This window comes from Coffea arabica, chromosome 6e (genome assembly GCF_036785885.1).
Source record: "Coffea arabica cultivar ET-39 chromosome 6e, Coffea Arabica ET-39 HiFi, whole genome shotgun sequence".
Taxonomy (NCBI): domain Eukaryota; kingdom Viridiplantae; phylum Streptophyta; class Magnoliopsida; order Gentianales; family Rubiaceae; genus Coffea; species Coffea arabica.
Window position 1 is genome coordinate 16,565,273 of NC_092321.1, and position 22,375 is coordinate 16,587,647.

The 22,375-nt window shown below is 43.6% G+C and overlaps 2 protein-coding genes and 1 long non-coding RNA gene across 7 annotated transcripts; all 3 read right to left on the minus strand.

Annotated features, from left to right (window-relative positions):
- Positions 1-1,256: 1,256 nt before the first annotated feature.
- On the minus strand, positions 1,257-2,917 carry LOC113694577 (zeatin O-glucosyltransferase-like). Its single transcript, XM_027213416.2, has one exon. It carries the CDS (start codon positions 2,813-2,815, stop codon positions 1,373-1,375), a length of 1,443 nt encoding a protein of 480 aa, XP_027069217.1. The 5' UTR covers positions 2,816-2,917; the 3' UTR covers positions 1,257-1,372.
- Positions 2,918-15,212: 12,295 nt separating this feature from the next.
- LOC140009551 (uncharacterized) lies at positions 15,213-19,170 on the minus strand. Of its 5 annotated transcripts, none has more exons than XR_011817001.1 (4): positions 18,696-19,170; positions 18,502-18,569; positions 18,050-18,101; positions 15,213-16,019 (listed from the first exon to the last, which is right to left on the minus strand). It is a non-coding gene; the product is annotated as an uncharacterized lncRNA (long non-coding RNA). The 5 variants fall into 5 exon arrangements; XR_011817002.1 differs by adding an exon at positions 16,628-16,672 and having other exon boundaries at positions 18,050-18,085; positions 18,502-19,170; XR_011817003.1 differs by adding an exon at positions 16,628-16,672 and having other exon boundaries at positions 18,502-19,170.
- A 939-nt stretch (positions 19,171-20,109) lies between these two features.
- Positions 20,110-21,885, minus strand: LOC113697152 (zeatin O-glucosyltransferase-like). Its single transcript, XM_027216630.2, has one exon. It carries the CDS (start codon positions 21,720-21,722, stop codon positions 20,286-20,288), a length of 1,437 nt encoding a protein of 478 aa, XP_027072431.1. The 5' UTR covers positions 21,723-21,885; the 3' UTR covers positions 20,110-20,285.
- Between the last annotated feature and the right edge of the window lie 490 nt (positions 21,886-22,375).

The following is a 22,375-nucleotide window of genomic DNA, read 5'->3' on the forward strand; positions in this document are numbered from 1 at the left end:
ACACCCAACAATCCCGTATGAATGAATATATATATATATATATATATATGAATTATTTTAATAATGAAGATTACTTTTTTTTTTAACGAGTACAATAATATAATAAATTAATAATATAATTGTAAATCAAATGATGGAACAAGTACTAGAGTAGGACAGAACGGCACGACACCACAATTGCAGCGTCATTCAATCCCATACCATAGATTTTGCACATGATACACAATTTAGCACAGAAATCTTAAGTGATTAAATATTGAAAAAGCAAAATTCTTCAGAGAAGAAAATTTTATGTTTGTCACGGATTTGGGGCAGGGACGGTCATCAGTATGACCGTCCCTGCACGGTAAAAAATTTGTGCGGCTGAAAATTGGCTCTCAAAATTTTGTGCGGCTGAAATAACACCATGTAACTCGAAATCCGCGCCAAGTGTGGGGCCCACCACTATCTGTTGTGAAAATACATCCTGTGAAAAAAAAGTTACGCGCAGTTGAACCAATATTACGCGCAGTTGAAATGAGCTAAAATTGGCAGGGACGGTTGCACCTGCAACCGTCCCTGCCCCGAGTCCGTTTGTCACGTACAACTGGCACATACACGAATGACCAGGAATCATGTGAACTGTTGACCATTCTTCTTCAATGACGTAACATTTCTTGGATGAATTGGATTTTGCTGGATAAATGAATGAGGTTCAATTATCTTTAAGGAAAAAGACAATTTAATATTATTGTCTAAAAAGACAATTGAATGAGCCAAGAACTGATGTTTTGTGTGTCTCTACTTTACAATTAGAGATCAAAATCGAGATGTGCAAATATTTTGAACAAGCAAGAACTACTAACCAATAAACATAAACATAGCACAAGAACTATCGCAACCATGGTTCAAAGACTCGGCCGAGTCGTCATCGTTTCGATCCCTTCCGATACGATATCAGAGCGATACGATTCCGAGATATTTGACTCGCTGAGACGTCACTGTGAAGAGTTGAAACGGCCGAATCACATCGAATCATCTCGAATTAACTCGAATTTTTATTATTTTTACTAATTTTTAATTATTTTTTATTATCATATTTTTTTACAATTTTTAAAATATTAAATATTTCAAAAATTCGCGTCTCGCCTAGACCGCGACCGATATGTCTAGACCGATGTGGAACAATTCGGCCCGCGACCGCGACTTTGAACCATGATCGCAACAGGAGAGCCAAGTGTTTAATTAATGGAAATACTGTTAGAAAGATGATCATCTGCAGTCTAATTAAGATTTCATTGCACTTAATCTGACTCAAGAAATTACAGTCCTTATTAATCAGAATTTCTCCTGATTAAAGAACATATTTATTTTGTTTCGATGAACAGAAAATCTACCGACGAATATGAGCAATGAAAGAATCCATCTCCAAGCGACTAGTACCACCTTCCATAACAGAATCCTTTACTGCTTTGCTCAATTCTTTTGCCCTTTGCCTCATCTCTTCTCCTTCAGCTGAATCCATCAATCTTCTCACAGCATTTTCAACAGCCATGGATGTCTCAAGTTCGTCTTGCCGAGACCAATCCCTTACCGACAGACCAATTTTCAGCACCTTTTCCAGTAGTATTGCGTTTCTGTACTGGTCAGTATGCATAGGCCATGCTGCCACCGGTACTCCCATGCTAATGCTCTCCATACACGAGTTCCATCCGCAGTGGCTCATGAATCCACCTGTTGATGAATGTCCAAGAATCTCCAGTTGGGGTGCCCAATCCCTCACAATTATTCCTCTTCCTTCAGTTCTTTCTTCGAATCCCCCGGGCAACTGAACTCTCCTAACTTCTCCCTTGAAGATATCTCCTTGATCTCCATCCTTCAATATCCATATGAACTTTTGCCCGCTTTTCTCTAATCCAATCGCGATCTGCGTGGCTTCCCCATCTGATACTGAAGTATTCGAACCAAAGCAAACAAAAATGACCGAGTTTGGGCCTTGTTTGTCAAGCCACTCCAGGCAATAGTGTCTCTGTCCCGTGTTTTTCTGCTCATTGATCTCAACTGGATTGAAGGGACCAACAGCCCATTGCTTGTAGGAATCGGCAGTTCTGGCTTTTGCAAGAAGATCAAGGTATGGACCCTCTATAAATCTACATGTATTGTACAGATCGCCAGAGCTAATTGGCTTGGATTCATTTTGCAATTTTATGAAATCTTGCAACTCTTGAGGTAAAGAACTTGCATGTGATGGAAGATTTTCGAGTGCTTCAAGTATTTCAGGCTCGAATACTCTAGGTTTCCCTTTTTTGCCCCAAGAATATGCGTACGCGGTGAAGGCTGAGACGCTCATAAAGCTATAGGACTCTGCATTGGGAATTAAATCAACATCCTGGATGACATATGGCGTAACAGAGTCATAAATAACCACCAATCTTCTTGTTATGCTAGAAAGTTGTTGCAGAAGTGCGTAAACTGGCTCCCGGAGTTTGATGGATGCTTTCAGCATTGGGATGAGTTGTACGGGAAATTTTGTCGGGGCGTTTGGGTCAGGAGGAGGAGTTTCATAAGAAGGGACAGGAAAATCGTGGAAATGGATGTTGGAAATGGCAAGAGGATCCCAACCTTGTACTCGGACCTTCGCCTGGCGGGTGTGAGTGGCCGTGCCAACGTAGTGAACGGGTATATTGTAGGAGGAGATGAGGCGGGAGAGATGGAGGAGCTGGTTGAGATGACCTTGTAAAAGAAGGGGAACCATAACCACAGTTACTTCATGTGTTCCTTCTTCTTGAATGCGACCAATTTGGTTTTGTGCAGTAGAATGACCATTTTTGGCCATTGGCTGGATTTGGGATTTGGAAAGCTTTTTGTACTTTAGCTTGTCAGACTTGCTTTGCTCTTATAAGGTGTAAGATGAAAGCTCTGCTAATTCTACAACTCAAGAGAAGCTTCTACAACTCATCTTAATTGCAAGTGGACCCTCTGCTAATATTGTAGGCTTCCTAACCTTCCCAAGAACTCTTTCCATGATTGGTAATATTATTGCAAGTGGAACCTCTGTTAGATGACAAAGTTGGAAAGTACTTGACCATCAAGATTGCTCTGTTGGCAAAATTTGACTTTGATCCAAGTACTCATCAGTTATTCGATCTGGGTTTCCATCATCCTTACAGTTATAGCAAGGAAGCAGCAAAATTTGACTTTGATCCAAATACTCAAATTGTTGGATCTGTAGTAGGACCGACGCGCGGGTTTTACTGCAGTTACAGCAAGGAAACAGCAGAAGAATTGTACAGAAGATACGAGCATCGAGGATAAGGTGGAGGGTCGGTTGTTGTTGTCCGTTGAATTGTTATACTCCTGTCCCATTTTAAAAGTTCTAATTTTTTTTTCATACAGTTTAAAAAAAAAATAATTAATTTTATTAAAAAAATAAATTTAGATTATTTTTTTTTCTAAAATACCCTAACATTATTGTTTCCTCAAGTGGAAGAACAACCGGGGCTACAACAACAATGAAAAAATAAAAACATTGAGAAAAAGTTGTTCAAACCATCATAAAGGAGAGAAGATTGAATTGTCCAAAACAATTTGTGGAATTGGAGTCCGATTATGATTCTAGTAACTACATTTTGGATGAAAGTTTTTTCAAATCTGATTAAGGGAAAAGCTATTTAAAATTTGATATTTTCCTTGAGAAGGGGAAAATTTAAGTCAGAGTTCTTCCATTGTTAAGTTTAGTATTTCAATTTTGAAGGATTATTATTACTTTACCCCCTTAGTGTTTGGTATTACTATCAAATTTTCCCTTAACTTTGTTTTTTAGTCATTTTACCCGCAAAATTAAAGATCAAACTTAATGAAATTTATTAATTCAAGTGATAAGACATGTTTAGCTTTTAAAATTATTATTACTTTACTCCAATAAACTATATCTTTATTATTAATTTATCTCATAGAGTTATTTTTTAGATAATTTATCCCACCATTAAACCAATTTAACAAGTTAAAAAACTTTAGAAGAAAATACCCTATTTTTGTATAATAAAAACAATAAAAAAGTTAGAGTAGCCCTTCTCCTTTTTAGTATCAAGGAAAAGAAAGTCAAAATATTAATCTCTTTCTTCTTGACAATCTTATTAATATTGGAAAAATAGAATATTAGAGAGAGAGAGAGAGAGAGAGAGAGAGAGTAAAATACCTAGAAAATTATGTTAGAGAGTAAAGCGATTGTACCACTATAATTTAAAGGGATAAAGTGATAATAATGTAGTAATGTTATAAAATAAAAGAGAATTTTTGTCAAAAAATTGTTAACATATTAAGTTGAATTACCTTTGGGGTGAAGTGACTAAAAAATAACATTAGGGGGTAAATTAATGTAGTAATATAGTTTATGGGGGTAAATTGATAATAACCCAATTTTGAACCAAATAGTTAGAGGTGGGAAGATTATGGCTAGGGGTGGTAGGTTAAAAAAAATGGAAAATTTAAGTCAAGTCTCGAGATTTTGTTACAGATCCAAAAACATATGGAACATATTGGGACGATTTATTAGTAATAGAATTTTGCCTAGTAAACTCTTCCATGTAAGCTTGACGAGTTAGTGTTAGGACTTAGGAGCTCTTTCTTCGTTTTATATGTTTGCTCAAAATCTTTTCGAGACTTTTATTATGCTGGATGAACGAGGTGCAATTATTTTTAAGGAAAAAGACAATATCGTCCAAAGGACTATCGTGTGCCGAGCTCAGTGTTCATCCCTAAACAGCCGTCTCATGTTTATCACCCGAACCATCTATTTGTGTTGTAAGAATCTACCTACGAATATGAGTGAAGAAGCACGGAACTTCCTCGGACAGAGCTGATCTGACGAGTTCGGCGTGCTGATGAGAAGAGCGTTTCCCCAATCTGCAAAGCGAACAAGAGAATGGTCTAATAGGGGAGCCCCGAGGTCGTCCCCGAGTGTACTCCGACGGTCAAGTTAGTTTTCCGGTGAGTGAGATTCACGGGAAGTAAACAGTCGGGAGTAACTGTCCAAACAGTGAGCGTACCTTGCGCAGTCGGCGTGCGTTATTATTTATACCTGTTTAGGAGTCCGACCTCCGTACGTTTCGGGACCTGCCCAGAATAGCCTCAATCCCACACTGAGGGGGAGCAATCCCGACCTATGCGGGATTGTTCTCTAGAGCCCCTTGGAGCCCTAATGGCGGAGGGCCGCGAGACGGTTCTCATGGGCCTGGGGTCTAAGCCCAACTCAGGCCTCTCTAGGCTGCCACGTGTATAGGCCCAGGACGGGGCCTCTGCACTAGCCCCCTAGATTAGGTAGGGATTTCAGGCAAACCTAATCTATACCCGTGCCACGTGGGAGCCCAACGTTGCACTGCTCTGCCACGGTCACCTCTGGTACAGTGCTGTCATTGGGAAGCAGCGTCCGCGTCCTTTCAGTTGTCGCGTCTCTTCGGTCTCCGTACCGCTCTTAAATGCGTTCACATAAGCCGGTTCAAATTCAAGCAACCGTTTCCCCCCATTTTGCTCCCTATAAATAGGGATTCTAAGACTTTCTCCAACTCTATTTGCCATTTTCCCTTCTTCACGTGCTTTTTCTACTCCCAAAAGCTCTTACGGCAAGACTTCCGGCCATCAGTACCCAGATTCCGGCAGTTCCTCCATCCCTTTCACTCCGATCATCAGTAAGTTATTTTTCCCCTCCTCTGCCACCTTCTGCATTTTATGTCGGATCGCTCCGGCGTTACCTCCACCGTATCCCAAACTCCGGCCCGTCGTAGAGCCCCCAGAATCTTCATTTCCTTCTCGTCTTCGTCCTCATCTTCATCTTCATCCTCTCCTCCTCCTCTCTCTTCTTCCTCTGCTTCCAACCCCCACTTCCACATTTCCGACATGCTCGAACCCATTGATATCATGAGCTCTCCATCTGCCCATTCTCCTTCTACCCGCGCCTTGGAGGAGGCGGCCGAGCTTGATGCTTTCATCGATCAGCAGGCCACCTCCATTCCCTTCCCCAGGTCCCCACATGACTCCACTGAAGGAGCCCAGGGCGGGGCAGGTGAGGATAGGGACTCCTCGGAGGGGACCCCTACTGCTGAGCAGGGGGATGACCTCGAAATCGACTTCGGTCTACCTGACCAGCAAGAGGTCACCCTCTCACCCGGGGTTGTGGCCGAGTTGGCCAGGTTCTTTTCCATTCCTCCGGCCTACGAGCTGAGGGCTGCCAGGCCCGACGACCGAGCAAGCCGACCTCCTCCTGGTTTCGTAGCCATCTATAAGGAGCAGCTGGTCGCGGGGTTTCGACTCCCCATCTTTTCGGCCCTAGCCGAGATTCTGAGTTACTGGGGGCTCAAAATCACCCAAATCCTCCCCAACTCGATCAGGATCATCACTGCGTTCCTGATCCACTGCCAAATCTGCTTCATCCCCTATTCTCTTTCTCTTTTTCGGGTCTCCTACACCCTCAAACTCTCCCTTCTTGGGTGGTACTACTTCTCCCGCCGAACTGTTGGCAAAGTTCGGGGTGGGGAGGGCACCCAGGACCTATTCTACGGGATCCCCTCTTCCGTGAAGAATTGGAAGGGGGATTTCTTCTTTGTCAAGTCCACACATCTTCCCTCTGATGTGTGGAAGGTTGGGGAGGTCGTATCCGACCCCTATCCGGATGACCTGAACCCCGAAGCCCTCAGCCAGCTGGTGAGCTCCAAGGTGAAACTCTATGCAGGCAAGTTCTCCACCGAGCAAATATCTGCAGCCGGGTTGATGGGGACTTTGTCCGGGTCCCCCGAAGGAGTGGAGCCTTCCCCTACTGACTGCGACACTTGTAATGCCGCCTCTAGACTCCCGTAGTCTATTGTTTCTTTCCTTCTTTTACTGACCAGTTTTTACTAACCTGGCGGTGTTTTGTTGCAGTGAGGAAGCTCTCCAGGCTACTGGTTGCGCCAACCGAGCAGGTCGCCCCCACTACGCAGCCGGAGGCGGCGAAGAAGGCCTCTGAGGCCTCTCCGACTCCTGGGGCAGCTCGGCCCCCCAGAAGGAGGCCTCCCAATCTCAGTCCCCCTCCAAGCAGGTCGCCGGCAAAAAGAACGCGACGGGGCAGAAGAGGGGCCGAGAGGATGAGCCCTCCTAACCCGGGAAGAAGCCAACGCAAGCCTCAGCACAGCGCCCCCTCCTGCTGACGTCGGGGGGCCCTGTCCACCTGAGGATTGGCTCCGCGGAGGAGCACACCCGGGAGAGCGCTCCCCCGAGCTTGTGGCACTTCCGCCACGTGGCCCCCACGAAACCGGGGCAGGCCCCTACGATGCATGACCCCCGTCACTTCTGCCCGACCTGGGAGCTCTCCATCAATGACCGAGCCCAGTTCCCCGAGGTGGTTCGCGAGTTGGTCACGGGCTCAGTCCTCCCACGCGACAGGAGGTGGATGGATCTGGCCAACCCGTCCGAGCTCCAGGACATGTACTACACCGCCCAAACCCAAGTAAGCCCTCTCTCGCTTAGGCCCCTTGGGTCCCTGATCTTTCCCTTGATGGAGTCGGTAATTTACTAACTTTTACTTTTCTTTTCTCAGGCCAACGCCGTCGGTGCTGCCCTGGCGACACGCTTCTCCGAACTGTCTCCCGACTTGAAGAAATTGCAAAAGAAGAATCGGGAAATCGAGCAGAAACTTGCCCAGACCCTTAAGGGGGCGGACTCCCTTAAGGCCAAGTTGGGCAGGACGGAGAAGGAGCTGGAGGAAGCCCGAGTCCAGCTCGTCTCCTCCCGGTCCGAGTTGGACCAGGAGAAGAAGGGCGTGGCAAAGTTGAGGGAGGAGCACGCCATTGAGCTCTCCGGCACCGTTAGTTGGAAGCGCAAGAAGGCTGTTCGGAATTTCATCTCCTCCGAACAGTTTGCCGAGGACGTGGCCCTCCTCAACCAGCCTATCCTCCAGGTCGGCTTCACGAGGGCCTTAGACCAGGTGAAGGGCCTCAACCTGCCCGGCTTCAACTTGGCTGGCTTCAAGGATTACAACCCCGCAGCCGAGGGGAAGTTGGACTGGCTCTTCGATGGGTACTGCAAGGGGCATGCCCTGAAGGACCTGGTGGACATGAGCGACGTGGGGGCCGAGCTGGCGGAGATCCCCCTGGAGGAGGAAAAGGCTCCCGGCAGGGCTTCCGGGAAGGAGCCAGTGGCTTAGGATAGCGGCCACTCCAGAAACTCTTTCCATTCTCTTATAAGGATATGGCCCTGCCCCGCAGCTCGGATATCTTTTTGAATGGCCTTCACCATACGCCTCTCAACATGCTTAAGGTGTACCTTCAGCTCCCGCTTCCAACAGGTCGCCCTCTCAACATGCTTAAGGTGTACTATCAGCTTCCGCCTCAAGCAGGTCGCCAGCAAGAAGAAGACGTAGCTAGGTTTCTCTTTCCTTTTATAGTTCGGTAGGCTTTGTAATAGATAGGGTCTAAATGCATATATGAAACAATATTTGAATGAAACTGTCTGCTTTTGACCTTCAGTCCTTGCTAGCGCCTAATTCTAATAACCGAAAAGGGCACACCGACCTCCCGGGTCGAGCACCAAATAAATCCACCAAGGCCGCGTGTCGGCCTCCTGGGTCGAGCATCAGACTTTAAAGCTTTAAGCCCTGCCGTCCTCCTGGGTCGAGCATCAATTATCAAACTTTAAAGGCCTTCCGTTGATTCCTTATTTTATTTTGTCCCCTAGCCGCCGGCCTCCTGGGTCGAGCGTCAAGAGTTTGAATGCCGACCTCCTTGGCCGAGCGTCTCAAAATTTTAAAGATAGTCATGCCGACCTCCTGGGTCGAGCGTCGATTTCTTTTGAAGGGTCGAGCGTCGATCTCCCAGACTTGAAAGGCATTCCATCCGTTACCATTCATCACCCCTTAGAACCCCCACTAGGACACTTAGCAGTATCTGAGTGTGCTAGTGTAGAAGCGAAAAGTTAAACGGCATTGATAATGAGAACGGATTTAAAACTTGCAAACTGAGCATTTATTTAATGATGAACTGGTACGAAAATTCCAGAGAATACAATAAGATACCCTAACCCAGTCTATCCTACATACAATCGCAAGTTCGAGAAGTGCCATGTGCGGGGTACCTCAACTCCATCTAATCTTGCAAGCTTGCAGTAACCAGCTCGGCTCGCTTCCAGGACTTTGTATGGACTCTCCCAATTTGGATCAAGTTTGTTGGAGCTATGAGCTCGGCTGACTGAGTTCTTTATCAAGACGAGGTCTCCAGGCTAGTATTGCGTATTCCTCACCTTCGCGTTGTGGTAGCGAGCGAGCTGGCTTTTATACTTAGCCATCCGTATCGCTGCTTCCTCGCGCTTTGCCTCCAGCAGGTCCAAATTGCACCTCAACTCTTCTTCGTTGGCTGTTGCAACGAAGTTTTGTGTTCGAGGCGAGGGGAGACCGACCTCCGCGGGCACCACCGCCTCCGCCCCATAAATCAGGAAAAACGGGGTCTCATGAGTGGCCGTCCTCGGCGTAGTACGGTAAGTCCAGAGGACGCTAGGGAGTTCATCTACCCAGTTAGACTGGGCTAGTTCCAACCTAGTCTTTAGCCCTTGCAGAATGGTTCGGTTAACATTCTCCACCTGACCATTGGCCTGGGGGTGTCCGACCGAGGTGAAGTGTTGGCTGATCCCGAGCTCGACGCACCAGCTTTTGAAGGAATTTTCAGCAAACTGTCGCCCGTTGTCGGATATCAAGACATGCGGGATCCCGAAGCGGCAGACTATGTTCTTCCAGAAGAACTTCTGAATTGCCCTTCCGGAGATAGTGGCCAGAGGTTCGGCCTCCATCCATTTTGTGAAGTAGTCGATGGCCACCACGAGGTGTTCGTACCTTCCGGGAGTTCGGAGAAAGGGACACAAGAGGTCTATTCCCCACTGGACAAAGGGCCAAGGACTGTAGATGGGGACCATCTCCCGAGTGGGCTGGTGGTGCAGCGGGGCGTGCATCTGGCAAGTTCGGCATGTCTGAACAAGGGCCGCAGCATCTCGGAATATCGAGGGCCAGTAGTAGCCTAGGAGCAAGCATTTTTTGGCCAACACTCGGGACCCCACATGTGCAACGCACAGGCCTTCGTGTACTTCTCGGAGGACATAGTCGCCCTCCGCAGGAGTTACGCACTTTAGCCAGGGAGACAAATACGACCTCCTGTAGAGGGTCCCCCAAGCGTAGGCGTACTTAGCAGTTCGGAGCTGGAGTCGGCGAGGCTCGATTTTATTTTTGGGGAGGACACCCGAGTTGAGGAAGTCCACAAGAGGAGTCATCCAAGTGGCCGAACTGTCTATGGCCAAGACCTGGATCTGGTCAATGCTTTTTTGCTTGACTACCTCCACCAAAACTTCCTTGCCCAGGTGGGCAAACGAGGAGGACGCCAGTTTCGACAGGGCGTCCGCCCGTTTGTTCTGTGACCTCGGCACCCGCTCAATCTCGAAAATGTCGAACAGTTTCATCGCCTCCTGCACCTTAGTCATGTATTTTTTCATGACATCCTCCTTAGCCTCGTACTCCCCGCGGACCTGGCAGATTATTAGTTGGGAGTCACTCCGGACCCTGATCGCGGTTATACCCATTTGGTGGGCTATCCGCTATCCTGTCAATAGGGCCTCGTACTCAGCCTCAATGTTGGATGCCGGGAAGTCAAACCTGAGCGCGTAGGTCAGCTCCTCCCAGGTAGGAGAGGTGAGCAGCAGGCCGGCTCCGCTCCCTTCCTTACTTGAGGTCCCGTCTACAAATAGTACCCACGGCTCCTCCGGCTGCGCCTCCTCAGGCGTATAGCTCGGCTCAGTCATGGACAAACTGGCTCCCTCGGTGAGGAAGTCTGTCAGGGCCTGAGCTTTGATAGCGGTGCGAGACTGATAGCCGATGTCGTGCTCGGCCAGTTCGACGGTCCATTTGATTATTCTGCCCGAGATCTCGGGTTTTATGAGTATCTGCCATAAGGGTTGATCCGTCAGGACAGTAATGCTGTGGGCCTAGAGTAAGGTCGGAGCTTCCTGGCGGCGTGCACCAAAGCGAGGACCAATTTTTCCGCCGGCGTGTACCGCGTCTCCAGCCCTTGTAAAGCTCGGCTAACGTAGTATATTGGCCTTTGAGCCCCCCTGTCCTCCCGCACCAAGACCGCACTAACGGTCTCGTTGCAAGCAGACAAGTACAGGAACAGGGTATTTCCCTGCTCTGGGGCAGTCAGAGCAGGCAGCTCGGTCAGGTATGCTTTTAGATCGGTGAAGGCTTTCTGGCATTCCTCCGTCCATTGAAAGTCCTTTGGTGCTTTCAGGATTCGAAAGAAGGGTAGCCCCCTTACCGCGGAGCGCGAGAGGAATCTATTCAGGGCGGCCATCCTCCCCGTGAGCCGTTGGACCTCCTTGACGCTCCTCGGGGGGGCCATGTCCATGATAGCATGGAACTTATCCGGGTTGGCCCGAATTCCCTCTCTGGAGACCAGGTAGCCCAGGAACTTTCCCGACCTGACCCCGAAAGTACATTTCTTCGGGTTCAGCCGCATCCGACTTTTCAATAGAATATTCAGGATTTTTCTCAGGTCGGGAACGAGCTGCCGGCCCTCGCCTGTGTCTCCGCGGTAGGCGCGCCCTGCCTCCTGTCCTGGCCGACCTTGCCGCACGAATTGCCCCAGGAAGTCGCGCTGGATCAGATTTTCGATCTCCTTTCGCAGGGCCCATCACCCCTCCGTATCGTGCCCCACATCACGGTGGAAGGCACAGTACCGGTCATGGTTTCTCTTATTCTGGGGTATCCCCATCTTAGGTGGCCGCTCCACTAGGCCATTCGCCTCCAGAACGGCCAGAACCTGGGCTCTGGGCCGAGTTAGGGGGGGTGTAGTCTTTTTCTGGAAGCGGCGGTTGAGCGGGAACTTTATCCTTTGAGAGCCGGTCGAAAACATTCTTCTTGGCCGGGCCGTCCTTGTTCTCGGGGGGGGTTTATCCTTTCTCTCCGATCTCTTGATCTGACTCTCTCTTTAGGCGAGCAGCCTCCTCCGCATTAGCGGTTGCGTGCGCCCTAGTCAGGAGCTCTTCCAGGTCTCCGGGAGGCTTCTCGACAAGCTTGTAGAAGAGCTGTTCCACCCTGAACCCGTTCATGAAGGCGGTCATGACCACCCTTTCATCCTTGTCCCTAATCTGCAAGCTCTCCGTGTTGAAGCGGGTCATGAAATTTCTCAGGGACTCATCCGGCTTCTGCCGGATTGCCATCAGATGAGTTGCGTTTTTGGAGTAAGTCTTCGAGGAGACGAATTGGGCGGCGAATTGTCTGGCCAGCTCGGTGAAACTCCGGATGGACCCCGATGCCAGGCCCTGGAACTAGAGCCGGGCCTTCCCCTTCAGGAACATGGGGAAGGTCTTGCAGCGGACTGCATCCGCAGCGGTCTGCAGACGTATGTGTGTCAGGAAGACCGAGAGGTGGTCTTCCGGGTCGGTCGAACTGTCGTACAGTTCGATGTTCGGGATTTTAAATTTCCGAGGTAACGGGTAGTCCTCTATTTCTCGGGTAAAGGGCGAGACTGTGTAGTTGTCCTCGTACAGTTGCGGCCGCAGGATCTGCTCAAACTTGTGCCGGACAGGCTGCCACTGGGGAGGGTCCCGCGGCCGGCTCTTGATAGATCGGGCGGGGGAACGCTCAGCCTCGTTCCGCGCAAGCTTCCACGAGGAGAGATTCCTTGGTCGGCCCCCCGCGGACCAGTCGCGAGAATATCTCTCGCTGTCCCCGACCACCGAGCCCGCGGCCGAGGGGGAGTCCGTGGCCGTTTACTCTTGGGGGGCTGGTCCCACGACTCATCCTCCGAGGGAACGGGAGGCGATTCCCTCTCCTTCCCCTTCGCCTTGGAGGTTTGTGCGCCCTAGCTTCACCCCTCTCCTTTGCTTGCCGAATTATGTCTTCGAGCATGGGAAGGTTCTCCGTTACGAACTGAAAGATCTGCTGTCTCCGCTCCCCTGAAAGGGCGGAGCCCCCGTAGCCCCGAGCCGCCTCGGTCTCCATTCGCCGGGACCCCTCGCCGGCTTCGGGATCGGTGTTCTCCATAGTTCACTTTGAACGCGTTCTCGCTATCAGCACAACCACTCGTACCTTCGGTTCCCACAGACGGCGTCAACTGAAGAAGCACGGAACTTCCCCGGACCGAGCTGACCTGATGAGCTCGGCGTGCTGATAAGAAGAGCGTTTCCCCAACCTGCAAAGCGAACAAGAGAATGGTCTAATAGGGGAGCCCCGAAATCGTCCCCGAGGACACTCCGACGGTCAAGTTAGTTTTCCTGTGAGTGAGATTCACGGGAAGTAAACAGTTGGGAGTAATTGTCCAAACAGTGAGCGTACCTTGCGCAGTGACTCATGAATCCACCTGTTGATGAATGTCCAAGAATCTCCAGTTGGGGTGCCCAATCCCTCACAATTATTCCTCTTCCTTCAGTTCTTTTGTCGAATCCTCCAAGCAACTGAACTCTGCTAACTTCTCCCTTGAAGATATCTCCTTTATCTCCATCCTTCAGTATCCATATGAATTTTTGCCCACTTTTCTCTAATCCAATCGCGATCTGCGTGGCTTCCTCGTGTGATACTGAAGTATTCGAACCAAAGCAAACAAAAATGACCGAGTTTGAGCCTTGTTTGTCAAGCCACTCCAGGCAATATTGTCTCTGTTCTGTGTTTTTCTGCTCATTGATCTCAACTGGATTGAAGGGACCAACAGCCCATTGCTTGTGGCTTTTGTAAGAAGATCAAGGTATGGACGCTCTATAAACCTGCATGTATTACCAACTCCTTCACTCAAATAATAACGAATGTCCAGTTCTACACCTAACAATCAACTCAAACTCTAATTACATTATCTATCATTAGGGACAATGAAAAAGGATAAGAGTACAAAGTCATATAGATCCAATTTAAACAAAAGATTCTGAAATCTAATTTTACACTTTTTTTATTCTTATTTGCGAAAATTAAAATCATGAAAATAAACTACCTATCATGAATACAGGCTAGTAATTCAAAATGTTGAATGAAAAGATACGAAATATTTTCTTCACATCCTTAATTTTTGGCCCCAACAATTATTTTACATATCAATAACCTTATCTAGTAAATAAGCATTTTTCACTATTAAGAAACTTTATATAAATCAAAATATCAAAATATAATTATCTATCCATAAATTAAGAGACTCTAATTAATTTTTAATTCAACAGGCCTCAACATTTCCTTCCTAATCATTCTTTCCTTGGATCTTCATTTGTCATATTCTTTCTCCTCCGCTCTAGCACTATCACCCTATTATCAAATAACAATTTTAATAAATAAAAAATTAAAATTAAAATGAATATGTATAATGGAGTTTATTATTTTAAGGGGGGAAGTAGTTACAATTCTTTCATTTAGCCTAAAGATTTTTCATGTAATCAATACCCGTCTTCTTGTCAGCCACAAGGAATTTTTTTCCAAAAAAAAAAGGACACAGAATAAATAAAAATTAAAAAAAATGAAAAAACACATTTCTTTAGATTTAAGGGGAAAAGTATTTATAGCATCACATACAAACTTCAACTTGCCTTTTTTAGGGCGCAAAAGAAAGTCAGATAAAAGGAGGAAGTGGTAAGAAAAGGAATAAGCAAAGGTTTCTGATCAGGACACAAAAAAATGACAAAAAATAATAAATAGTATATACAAACAGAGACGGTAAAAGTAGAAGATCATGAATCATGATTATTGGACTAAGAAAGAAAGGAAATATCAAACCCAATCTTGATCTCCTCCAACTAAACCATTCATTTAGTTAATTATGGATAAAATTGAAAGAAAATGCATCAACTAATCCAATTGAGAAAAAAGTAGAGTAAACGATTTGGATGAAGGGAAGAAAAGAAGAGCAATACAGAGTGAAAACTAAATAAGGAATTTGCAGTGTTGATAAGAGTTTGTTTAGTTGTCCTTAGCAAAATAAGAGAAAGGAAATAAGGTGAAACAAAAGGAAGCAAAAGGAAGAAAAGAAAAGGAATGTGCCATGTGTCAAAATGAAGGGAGAGTCACTTGGCAACCATTGAAATTGCTACAATAACTCCACTTTCTTCTTATATAACTAGGAGGTTTTCGGCTGTGCTTATAATTTGTTGTCATATATTTTTGTATAAGATAAGATTAACAGTAATGTTTGTGAAATAACATTCTTAAAATCATAAATTACCAATCAAACATGTGGCTAACAATATAAGACTAAACAAAATTAGAAAACCATCAACATTGCAAAAGATAAGAGAAGATGACAAAAGATTGGCAAGTAGTTTTACAAATAGCTTGATATCTTCAAGTGTAAGTTAGTCTTACAGAGACGGGAGAAGACATGCTGAATACTTAATATAAAGTGCAATGATAAGCTGCAATTACCAAAAATCAAATATTGAGATCCATTAAGTTGCACAAAAGAACAATTTCTTAATGGATGTCAATATTGTGTCAAAAGATGCAAGATTAGCAATTCAGCTATAAAGTGCTTTAAGATTAGCAAGATTAGCAATTCAAAAGGCTTCAAGCAAGTTTAGAGTTCATTATCATGCTGCTTCTTCAAGGGACTTCTTGGTGCAAGATTAGTTGGAGCGAAAGCTAAGAGTGCATTGGTGGGCAGTGAGGCAGGTGTAATAGCTTTAGCAGAATTTGATCCAATTTTAGGAGGTATAGTTCCAAAAACCAAGGCTCTCTTTGCTGTGGTCACTGGAGGCTGCACTTTGTTTGCTGTAGCAGAAGTTTCAGCGATGGTATCAAGTAGTTTTTTGGTTGATGGACTGAAAAATTCATTTTTGTTAGCAGATTGCAGCACAGTAGCATGAAGGTCTGGAATTTTTTCATTCGTTTCTGCAGCCGTGATTGCCATTGGAATGTGAGCTGATTCCTCAGTAGTGTATGCCTTGACAATATTATACTTGCCTTCCTTCTAGCCTTGATAATCTGCCTCATAGTAGCGGATAAAACACACAATCGAATGTTTTCCGATTGCAGATGCTAGTTCAGCAGAAAAGTTAAGCTCCTGCAATTTTTTGTTTTAAAGTATAAATAATTATCAAGTGTATCCTAAAATATTAGCTATTTGTTTGGAAGTAGAAGTTCTTATTGTATATTTTGCTCCTATACGCTCTGCTGATATATATGAGTAGGTCTATATAATATGCCAATATATATATGAGCTCTTTGTCTGTTTTAATAACATTTGACTACTACTAACTTCGTCAAAGAGACCATTTATTGAATTTGAGTGTTGGCTTGTCTTTCTTTTTCGCATTCAATAGCATAGCACAGAGGTCTGACTAATGATTAACTAATACAATAGCAACTAAAAGTGCATACACATAGTCAGTTTTAACTCGAGCCAAACATGTCATGTATAGATACCAAGATAATAACCAAGAACTCAAGCACATACAATAAACAAAACTTACTATCAGATTTTAGGGAGAAGAACATATTTTATGTTTCTTAATGGTTATTAATGTTAATAAAAGCTAAAACTTTCCAACAGAAAACATGCGGCCTCTAATTTAATCAATAACATAACAGTTTCAAAACTCTAAGTACATAAAAAAAAGTGCAAATCAAAAGCATAAAGCTTAAATTTGATCTTGAGTTTTTTAGACAAACCTCGTAGCAACGTATGCAGACTTGCAAGAACAAAGCACAAATAGCCTACAACAGAGGCAACTTCAATTTAAATGAAAATTTTAGTTTTGCAATTAAAACGAAAAAAAAGAATAAAATTCAATGCAGATAATGGGGAAAAGTTCAAAATTTTAAAAAATATTAATAAATCAATATAAATAAGCAAGAGAGAAAAGGTAATTTATTGTTTTTTATCAGGTGAAAGATGAACAAAAAAAGATAGCAAAAAAATTAACCATACCACGTGGGGAAAGTGAAGCAACAAGAGCAAAACACCAATTGTTTTTTTTTTCTTATCCTTCTTAAACCAAATAAATGATCATGATTACTTGTGAAAAAAGCTTAAAGGAAGCATCAAATCTATCAATGATCTCTAGGTTGATCAATGGTTTAAACTTGAGCAGGTACAATAAAGGTTAGAGAAAGATGGGGTTTTCTCTAAAAACTTTTCATGCCCTAGACAAGTCTAGACTAAACGAAACATCAAACAAGGCACACACTAAGTTGCTTAATCAATAGTCACTTAGATACTAAAAGTTTTGCCGATAACAGCCTTTCTGCATTGACTTTAAAGTTCTCTGAAAAATAGTTAATCACTCATATTTCTCATTTAGAACAACAACAGGTCACATATCTCATCTGAGATATTATTACTATAATTCATTCTAAGAAAAACTATCTTAGGTTCTGTATAACTTCTTATTTTTATGTGTTACCAAATTGTCCATTGTGATTAAAGAGAAAAGCACCAGTAGCAGGAGGTTGAAATTAGTTAAAAAGGAACTTGTCATGTAATAATAACTTTAGCATAGCAGCCACAACCCCAAAATCAGCACAAGCAAAAGTTTGTCTCACAAAATATATTGTGCTAATGACTTTGGCTCACAAAATCTGTTATTGATGTCCATTACTACAATTTTTTTTTCTAGTGTATGTAGCAATTTGACTGTTTGATAGTACATTGATTATATATAAACCAGTAGGATAGCTCAATTGGCCAGAATCACATCAGCAAATGGATCTCTCTTTTTTGTAGGTATTCCACTAATAATATATATATATATATATATATATTCAAGAATTCACCAAATTTCAAAATAAGGATTATTGAACTAGGAGCTGGATTCGTATTTTCATTTTTGGCTTATTTTTTTAGGTGAATGGGTTGCAGCAGCACAATTGGATTAAGAAAATATTAACACAATCACCTACTCAAATAAACAACCATTTGTTTCACAAAGGATCACACAAAACAAATAGCACCAGCAAACTTAAAATAAATGAAGCAGAAACTGAGGAAAAACTACTAAAAAAAAAGGGAACGGTGAAATTTCACTTTTGAAAATATAGTCACATAAAATGAAGAAAAGCTGCTCATAGATTCAAGAAAGACAACAAGCTGACCTTCAAGTTAAAGGATTCCTTGACTGATGATATGAACTGCAGCAGAAGGAACCTATCAATTGACGCATATGTGTATAATAGAATTTATTAATCTGTCTATTACTCATACGGGGAAAATTTGACAAAAAAAAGGGAAAGACTTTTTCTCAACAAAGAGACTCCAAAGAGAAAGTGTAAAGATCAAGATGCTTCTTCTTGCAGTTTATAAGACAGAGGAGCCAGCACCATGCACTGATAAATACCTCTATTCCATTTTTTGATTTCGTAATTCACTGGAAAGGTTACAGGCTAAATGAATAGGAAACCTATTTCTTATCATAATTGGAATAAGGAAAAAATCACATCTGAAAAGATATTTCTCATCATAATCGTACAGCTGATGAGAATTGAAAAGAAATCATGATTTGAGCAGAAAAGTGAATAGCAAAGCTAATGAGAATAGAATGTCATACCTAATCTAACAAAAAGTTCCCAATTTCGCTCATTTGAAATACAATTATCATGTGAGTGTCCAACAATTCTTGCAACATGAAATCAATAGAAAGAGAAATGGGTTAACATGAAATCAATTCTTGCAACATGAAATGGGTTAATTTGATATTAGAGAAAGAAGAAACCACGGCAAGTGTAGACAAGAGCAGTTCACCTGCTCCTAACTTTCCTCCTTTGAAGTACAAACACCATGTGAGTGACCAGCAATCTCTACAACATGAAATCAAGTGTCTGCAGGAGTAGCAGTTGACCTACTGGCTTGAAGAAGGGACTCACAAAACCCATCTCCCAAATCATGTAAAAATCCCAACTTTTTGGCTAGAATAGGCGTTTCGAATTGGGTTTGGTAGAATAGCCGTTTGGAATTGGATTTGCTCAGAATAGGCGCGCCAAATTTTGGCTCAGAATAGCCGTCTGGCTTCAACGGCAATTTGAGAAAGAAACTATTCAATGCCAAAAGAAAGAACATGTTTCAGACAATTTGGAAGGAATATTTGACTTTTCCACATGACAAAAGAAAAAGGAAAGCACTAATGAGAAATAAACAGTTCAATGCCAAAAGAAAGAGAAGGCTTTGGACAATTTGAAAGAAATATTAAGAGAAGGCTTCAGACAACTTGCAAGAAATATTTGACCTTGTCACTTGTCAAATAATTAAGAAGCCACTTGGCAAAAGAAAAGGAAAGCACTAAACTTTCATCTTTTCTTATATATATACGAGGTAGATAGGCATATATATATGTGTGTGAATTATTTTAATAATGAAGATTACTTTTTTTTTTTACGAGTACAAACAATATAATAAATTAATAATGTATTTGTAAATCAAATGATGGAACGAGCACTATAATAGTACAGAACGGCACGACATCACAATTGCTGCGTCATTCAATCCCATGCCACAAATTTAGCATATGATATACAATTGGGACTTGGGAACCAGTACAAAAATCTTAAGTGATTAAATATTGAAAAAGCAAAATTATTCAGAGAAGCAAATTTTTATGTTTGTTACGTACAACTGGCACATACACTTTTTTTTTTTTTTTTTCTGGAGACGATAAACCTAATTTATCCTATAATAAGGGAAGGGGGCGGATCTAAGGAAGTCCAGGAATAATCCGGAGGGGACTGAACCACCACCGGACTAGATGGGTGCACAGCACACCTGCCTGGATTTTTTTTGGAAACAAGCCACTTAAATGTGACATTTTTGGTGGGATCCCTTGCCTCCCCCACCAATTAGGTGGTGGCCACTGAGCCAATGGCCCAGTGGTTAACTGGCACATACACGAATGACCAGGAATCATGTGCACTCTTGACTATTCTTCTTCAATGACGTAACATTTCTTGGATGAATTGGATTTTGCTGGATGAATGAATGAGGTTCAATTATCTTTAAGGAAAAAGACAATTTAATATTATTGTCTAAAAAGACAATTGAATGAGCCAAGAACTGATGTTTTGTGTTTGTCTCTACTTTACAATTAGAGATCAAAATCGAGATGTGCAAAAATTTTGAACAAGCAAGAACTACTAGCCAATAAACATAAACATAGCACAAGAACTATCGCAACAGGAGAGCCAAGTGTTTAATTAATGGAAATACTGTTAGAAAGCTGATCTTCTGCAGTCTAATTAAGATATCATTGCACTTAATCTAACTCAAGAAGTTACAGTCCTTATTAATCAGAATTTCTCCTGATTAAAGAACATAATTATTTTGTTTGGATGAACAGAAAATCTACCTACGAATATGAGCAATGAAAGAATCCATCTCCAAGCGACTAGTACCGCCTTCCATAACAGAATCCTTTACTGCTTTGCTCAATTCTTTTGCCCTTTGCCTCATCTCTTCTCCTTCAGCTGAATCCATCAATCTTCTCACAGCATTTTCAACAGCCATGGATGTCACAAGTTCGTCCCGCCGAGACCAGTCCCTTACTGATAGACCAATCTTCAGCACCTTTTCCAGTATTATTGCGTTTCTGGGCTGGTCAGAATGCATAGGCCATGCTGCCACGGGCACTCCCATGCTAATGCTTTCCATACACGAGTTCCATCCGCAGTGACTCATGAATCCACCTGTTGATGAATGTCCAAGAATCTCCAGTTGGGGTGCCCAATCCCTCACAATTATTCCTCTTCCTTCAGTTCTTTCTTCGAATCCTCCGGGCAACTGAACTCTCCTAACTTCTCCCTTGAAGATATCTCCTTGATCTCCATCCTTCAGTATCCATATGAACTTTTGCCCGCTTTTCTCTAATCCAATAGCGATCTGCCCTGCTTCCTCGTGTGATACTGAAGTATTCGAACCAAAGCAAACAAAAATGACCGAGTTTGGGCCTTGTTTGTCAAGCCACTCCAGGCAATAGTGTCTCTGTTCTGTGTTTTTCTGCCCATTGATCTCAACTGGATTGAAGGGACCAACAGCCCATTGCTTGTGGGAATCGGCAGTTTTGGCTTTTGCAAGAAGATCAAGGTACGGACCCTCTATAAACCTGCATGTGTTGTACAGATCGCCAGAGATAATTGGCATGGATTCCTTTTGCAATTTTAAGAAATCTGTCACCTCCTGAGGTAAAGAACTTTCATGTGATGGAAGACTTTCGAGTGCTTCAAGTATTTCAGGTTCAAATACTCTAGGTTTCCCTTCTTGTTCCCAAGAAAACGTGTAAATAGCGAAGGCTGAGATACTTATAAACGTGTAGGACTCTGCATTCGGTATTAAACCCACATCCTTGATGACATATGGCGTAACAGAGTCACAAATAACAACCAATCTTCTCGTTGTGCTAGAAAGTTGTTGCAGAAGTGCGTAAACTGGCTCCCGGAGTTTGACGGATGCATTCAACACTGGGATGAGTTGAGTGGGAAATTTTGTTGGGGCGTTTGGGTCGGGAGGAGGAGCTTCATAAGAAGGGGTGGAAAATTCGTGGAAATGGATGTTGGAAATAGCAAGAGGATCCCAACCTTGGACTCGGACCTTTGCTTGGCGAGTATGAGTGGCCGTGCCAACATAGTGAACGGGTATATTGTACGAGGAGATGAGGCGGGAGAGATGCAGGAGTTGGTTGAGATGACCTTGTAAAGGAAGGGGAACCATCACCACAGTTACTTCATGTGTTTCTTGAATACTAGCAATTTGGTTTTGGACTGTTGAATGATCATTTTTGGCCATTGGAAGAATTTGGGATTTGGAAATTTTGGAAAGTTCTTTTTACTTTCAGCTTGTTGGAAAGCTCTTTACTTTCAGCTTGTTGAAATTGCCCTGCTCTTATAAGGCGTGCAAGATGAAAGATGGGGTCCTTAGTCGTAGTCAGAATTACTTGACGTCCAACACGGACTAGTCCATGGATTGGTGGCTACGGAAGCATCTCAAAGCAATTGAGGAAAAGTTGAATACCCTCGAAAGAGAAGTGGATTTTGTTAATCTCCCATCATTTTTCATGTATAGTGAAAATAATTGGTTATTGGACAAAGTTGAAAAAGTACTTTTTACTTGACCACCAAGATTGCCCGGTTAGCCAAATTTGACTTTGATCCAAGGACTCAATTATTGGATCTGTAATAGAGCATGTGTGAGGTGGATTTCTTTGTCACCTTTTAGCAAGGAAGCAGCAGAAGAACTGTACAGAAGATGTGAACATGGAGGATTAGGTGCCGGGGTCGTTGTCCATTGACAGTTGTTAGGGATAATTTCCCAAAACCACTCTCACGCTTTTCATAATATCACTCAGCCTCTTAAATTTTCTAAAATCTTTGCTACTTACCCTGTCAGTTTGACAAAACCAAGGGATAATGCCAAAAACCTCTCCTAAAGTGTCTGACTAT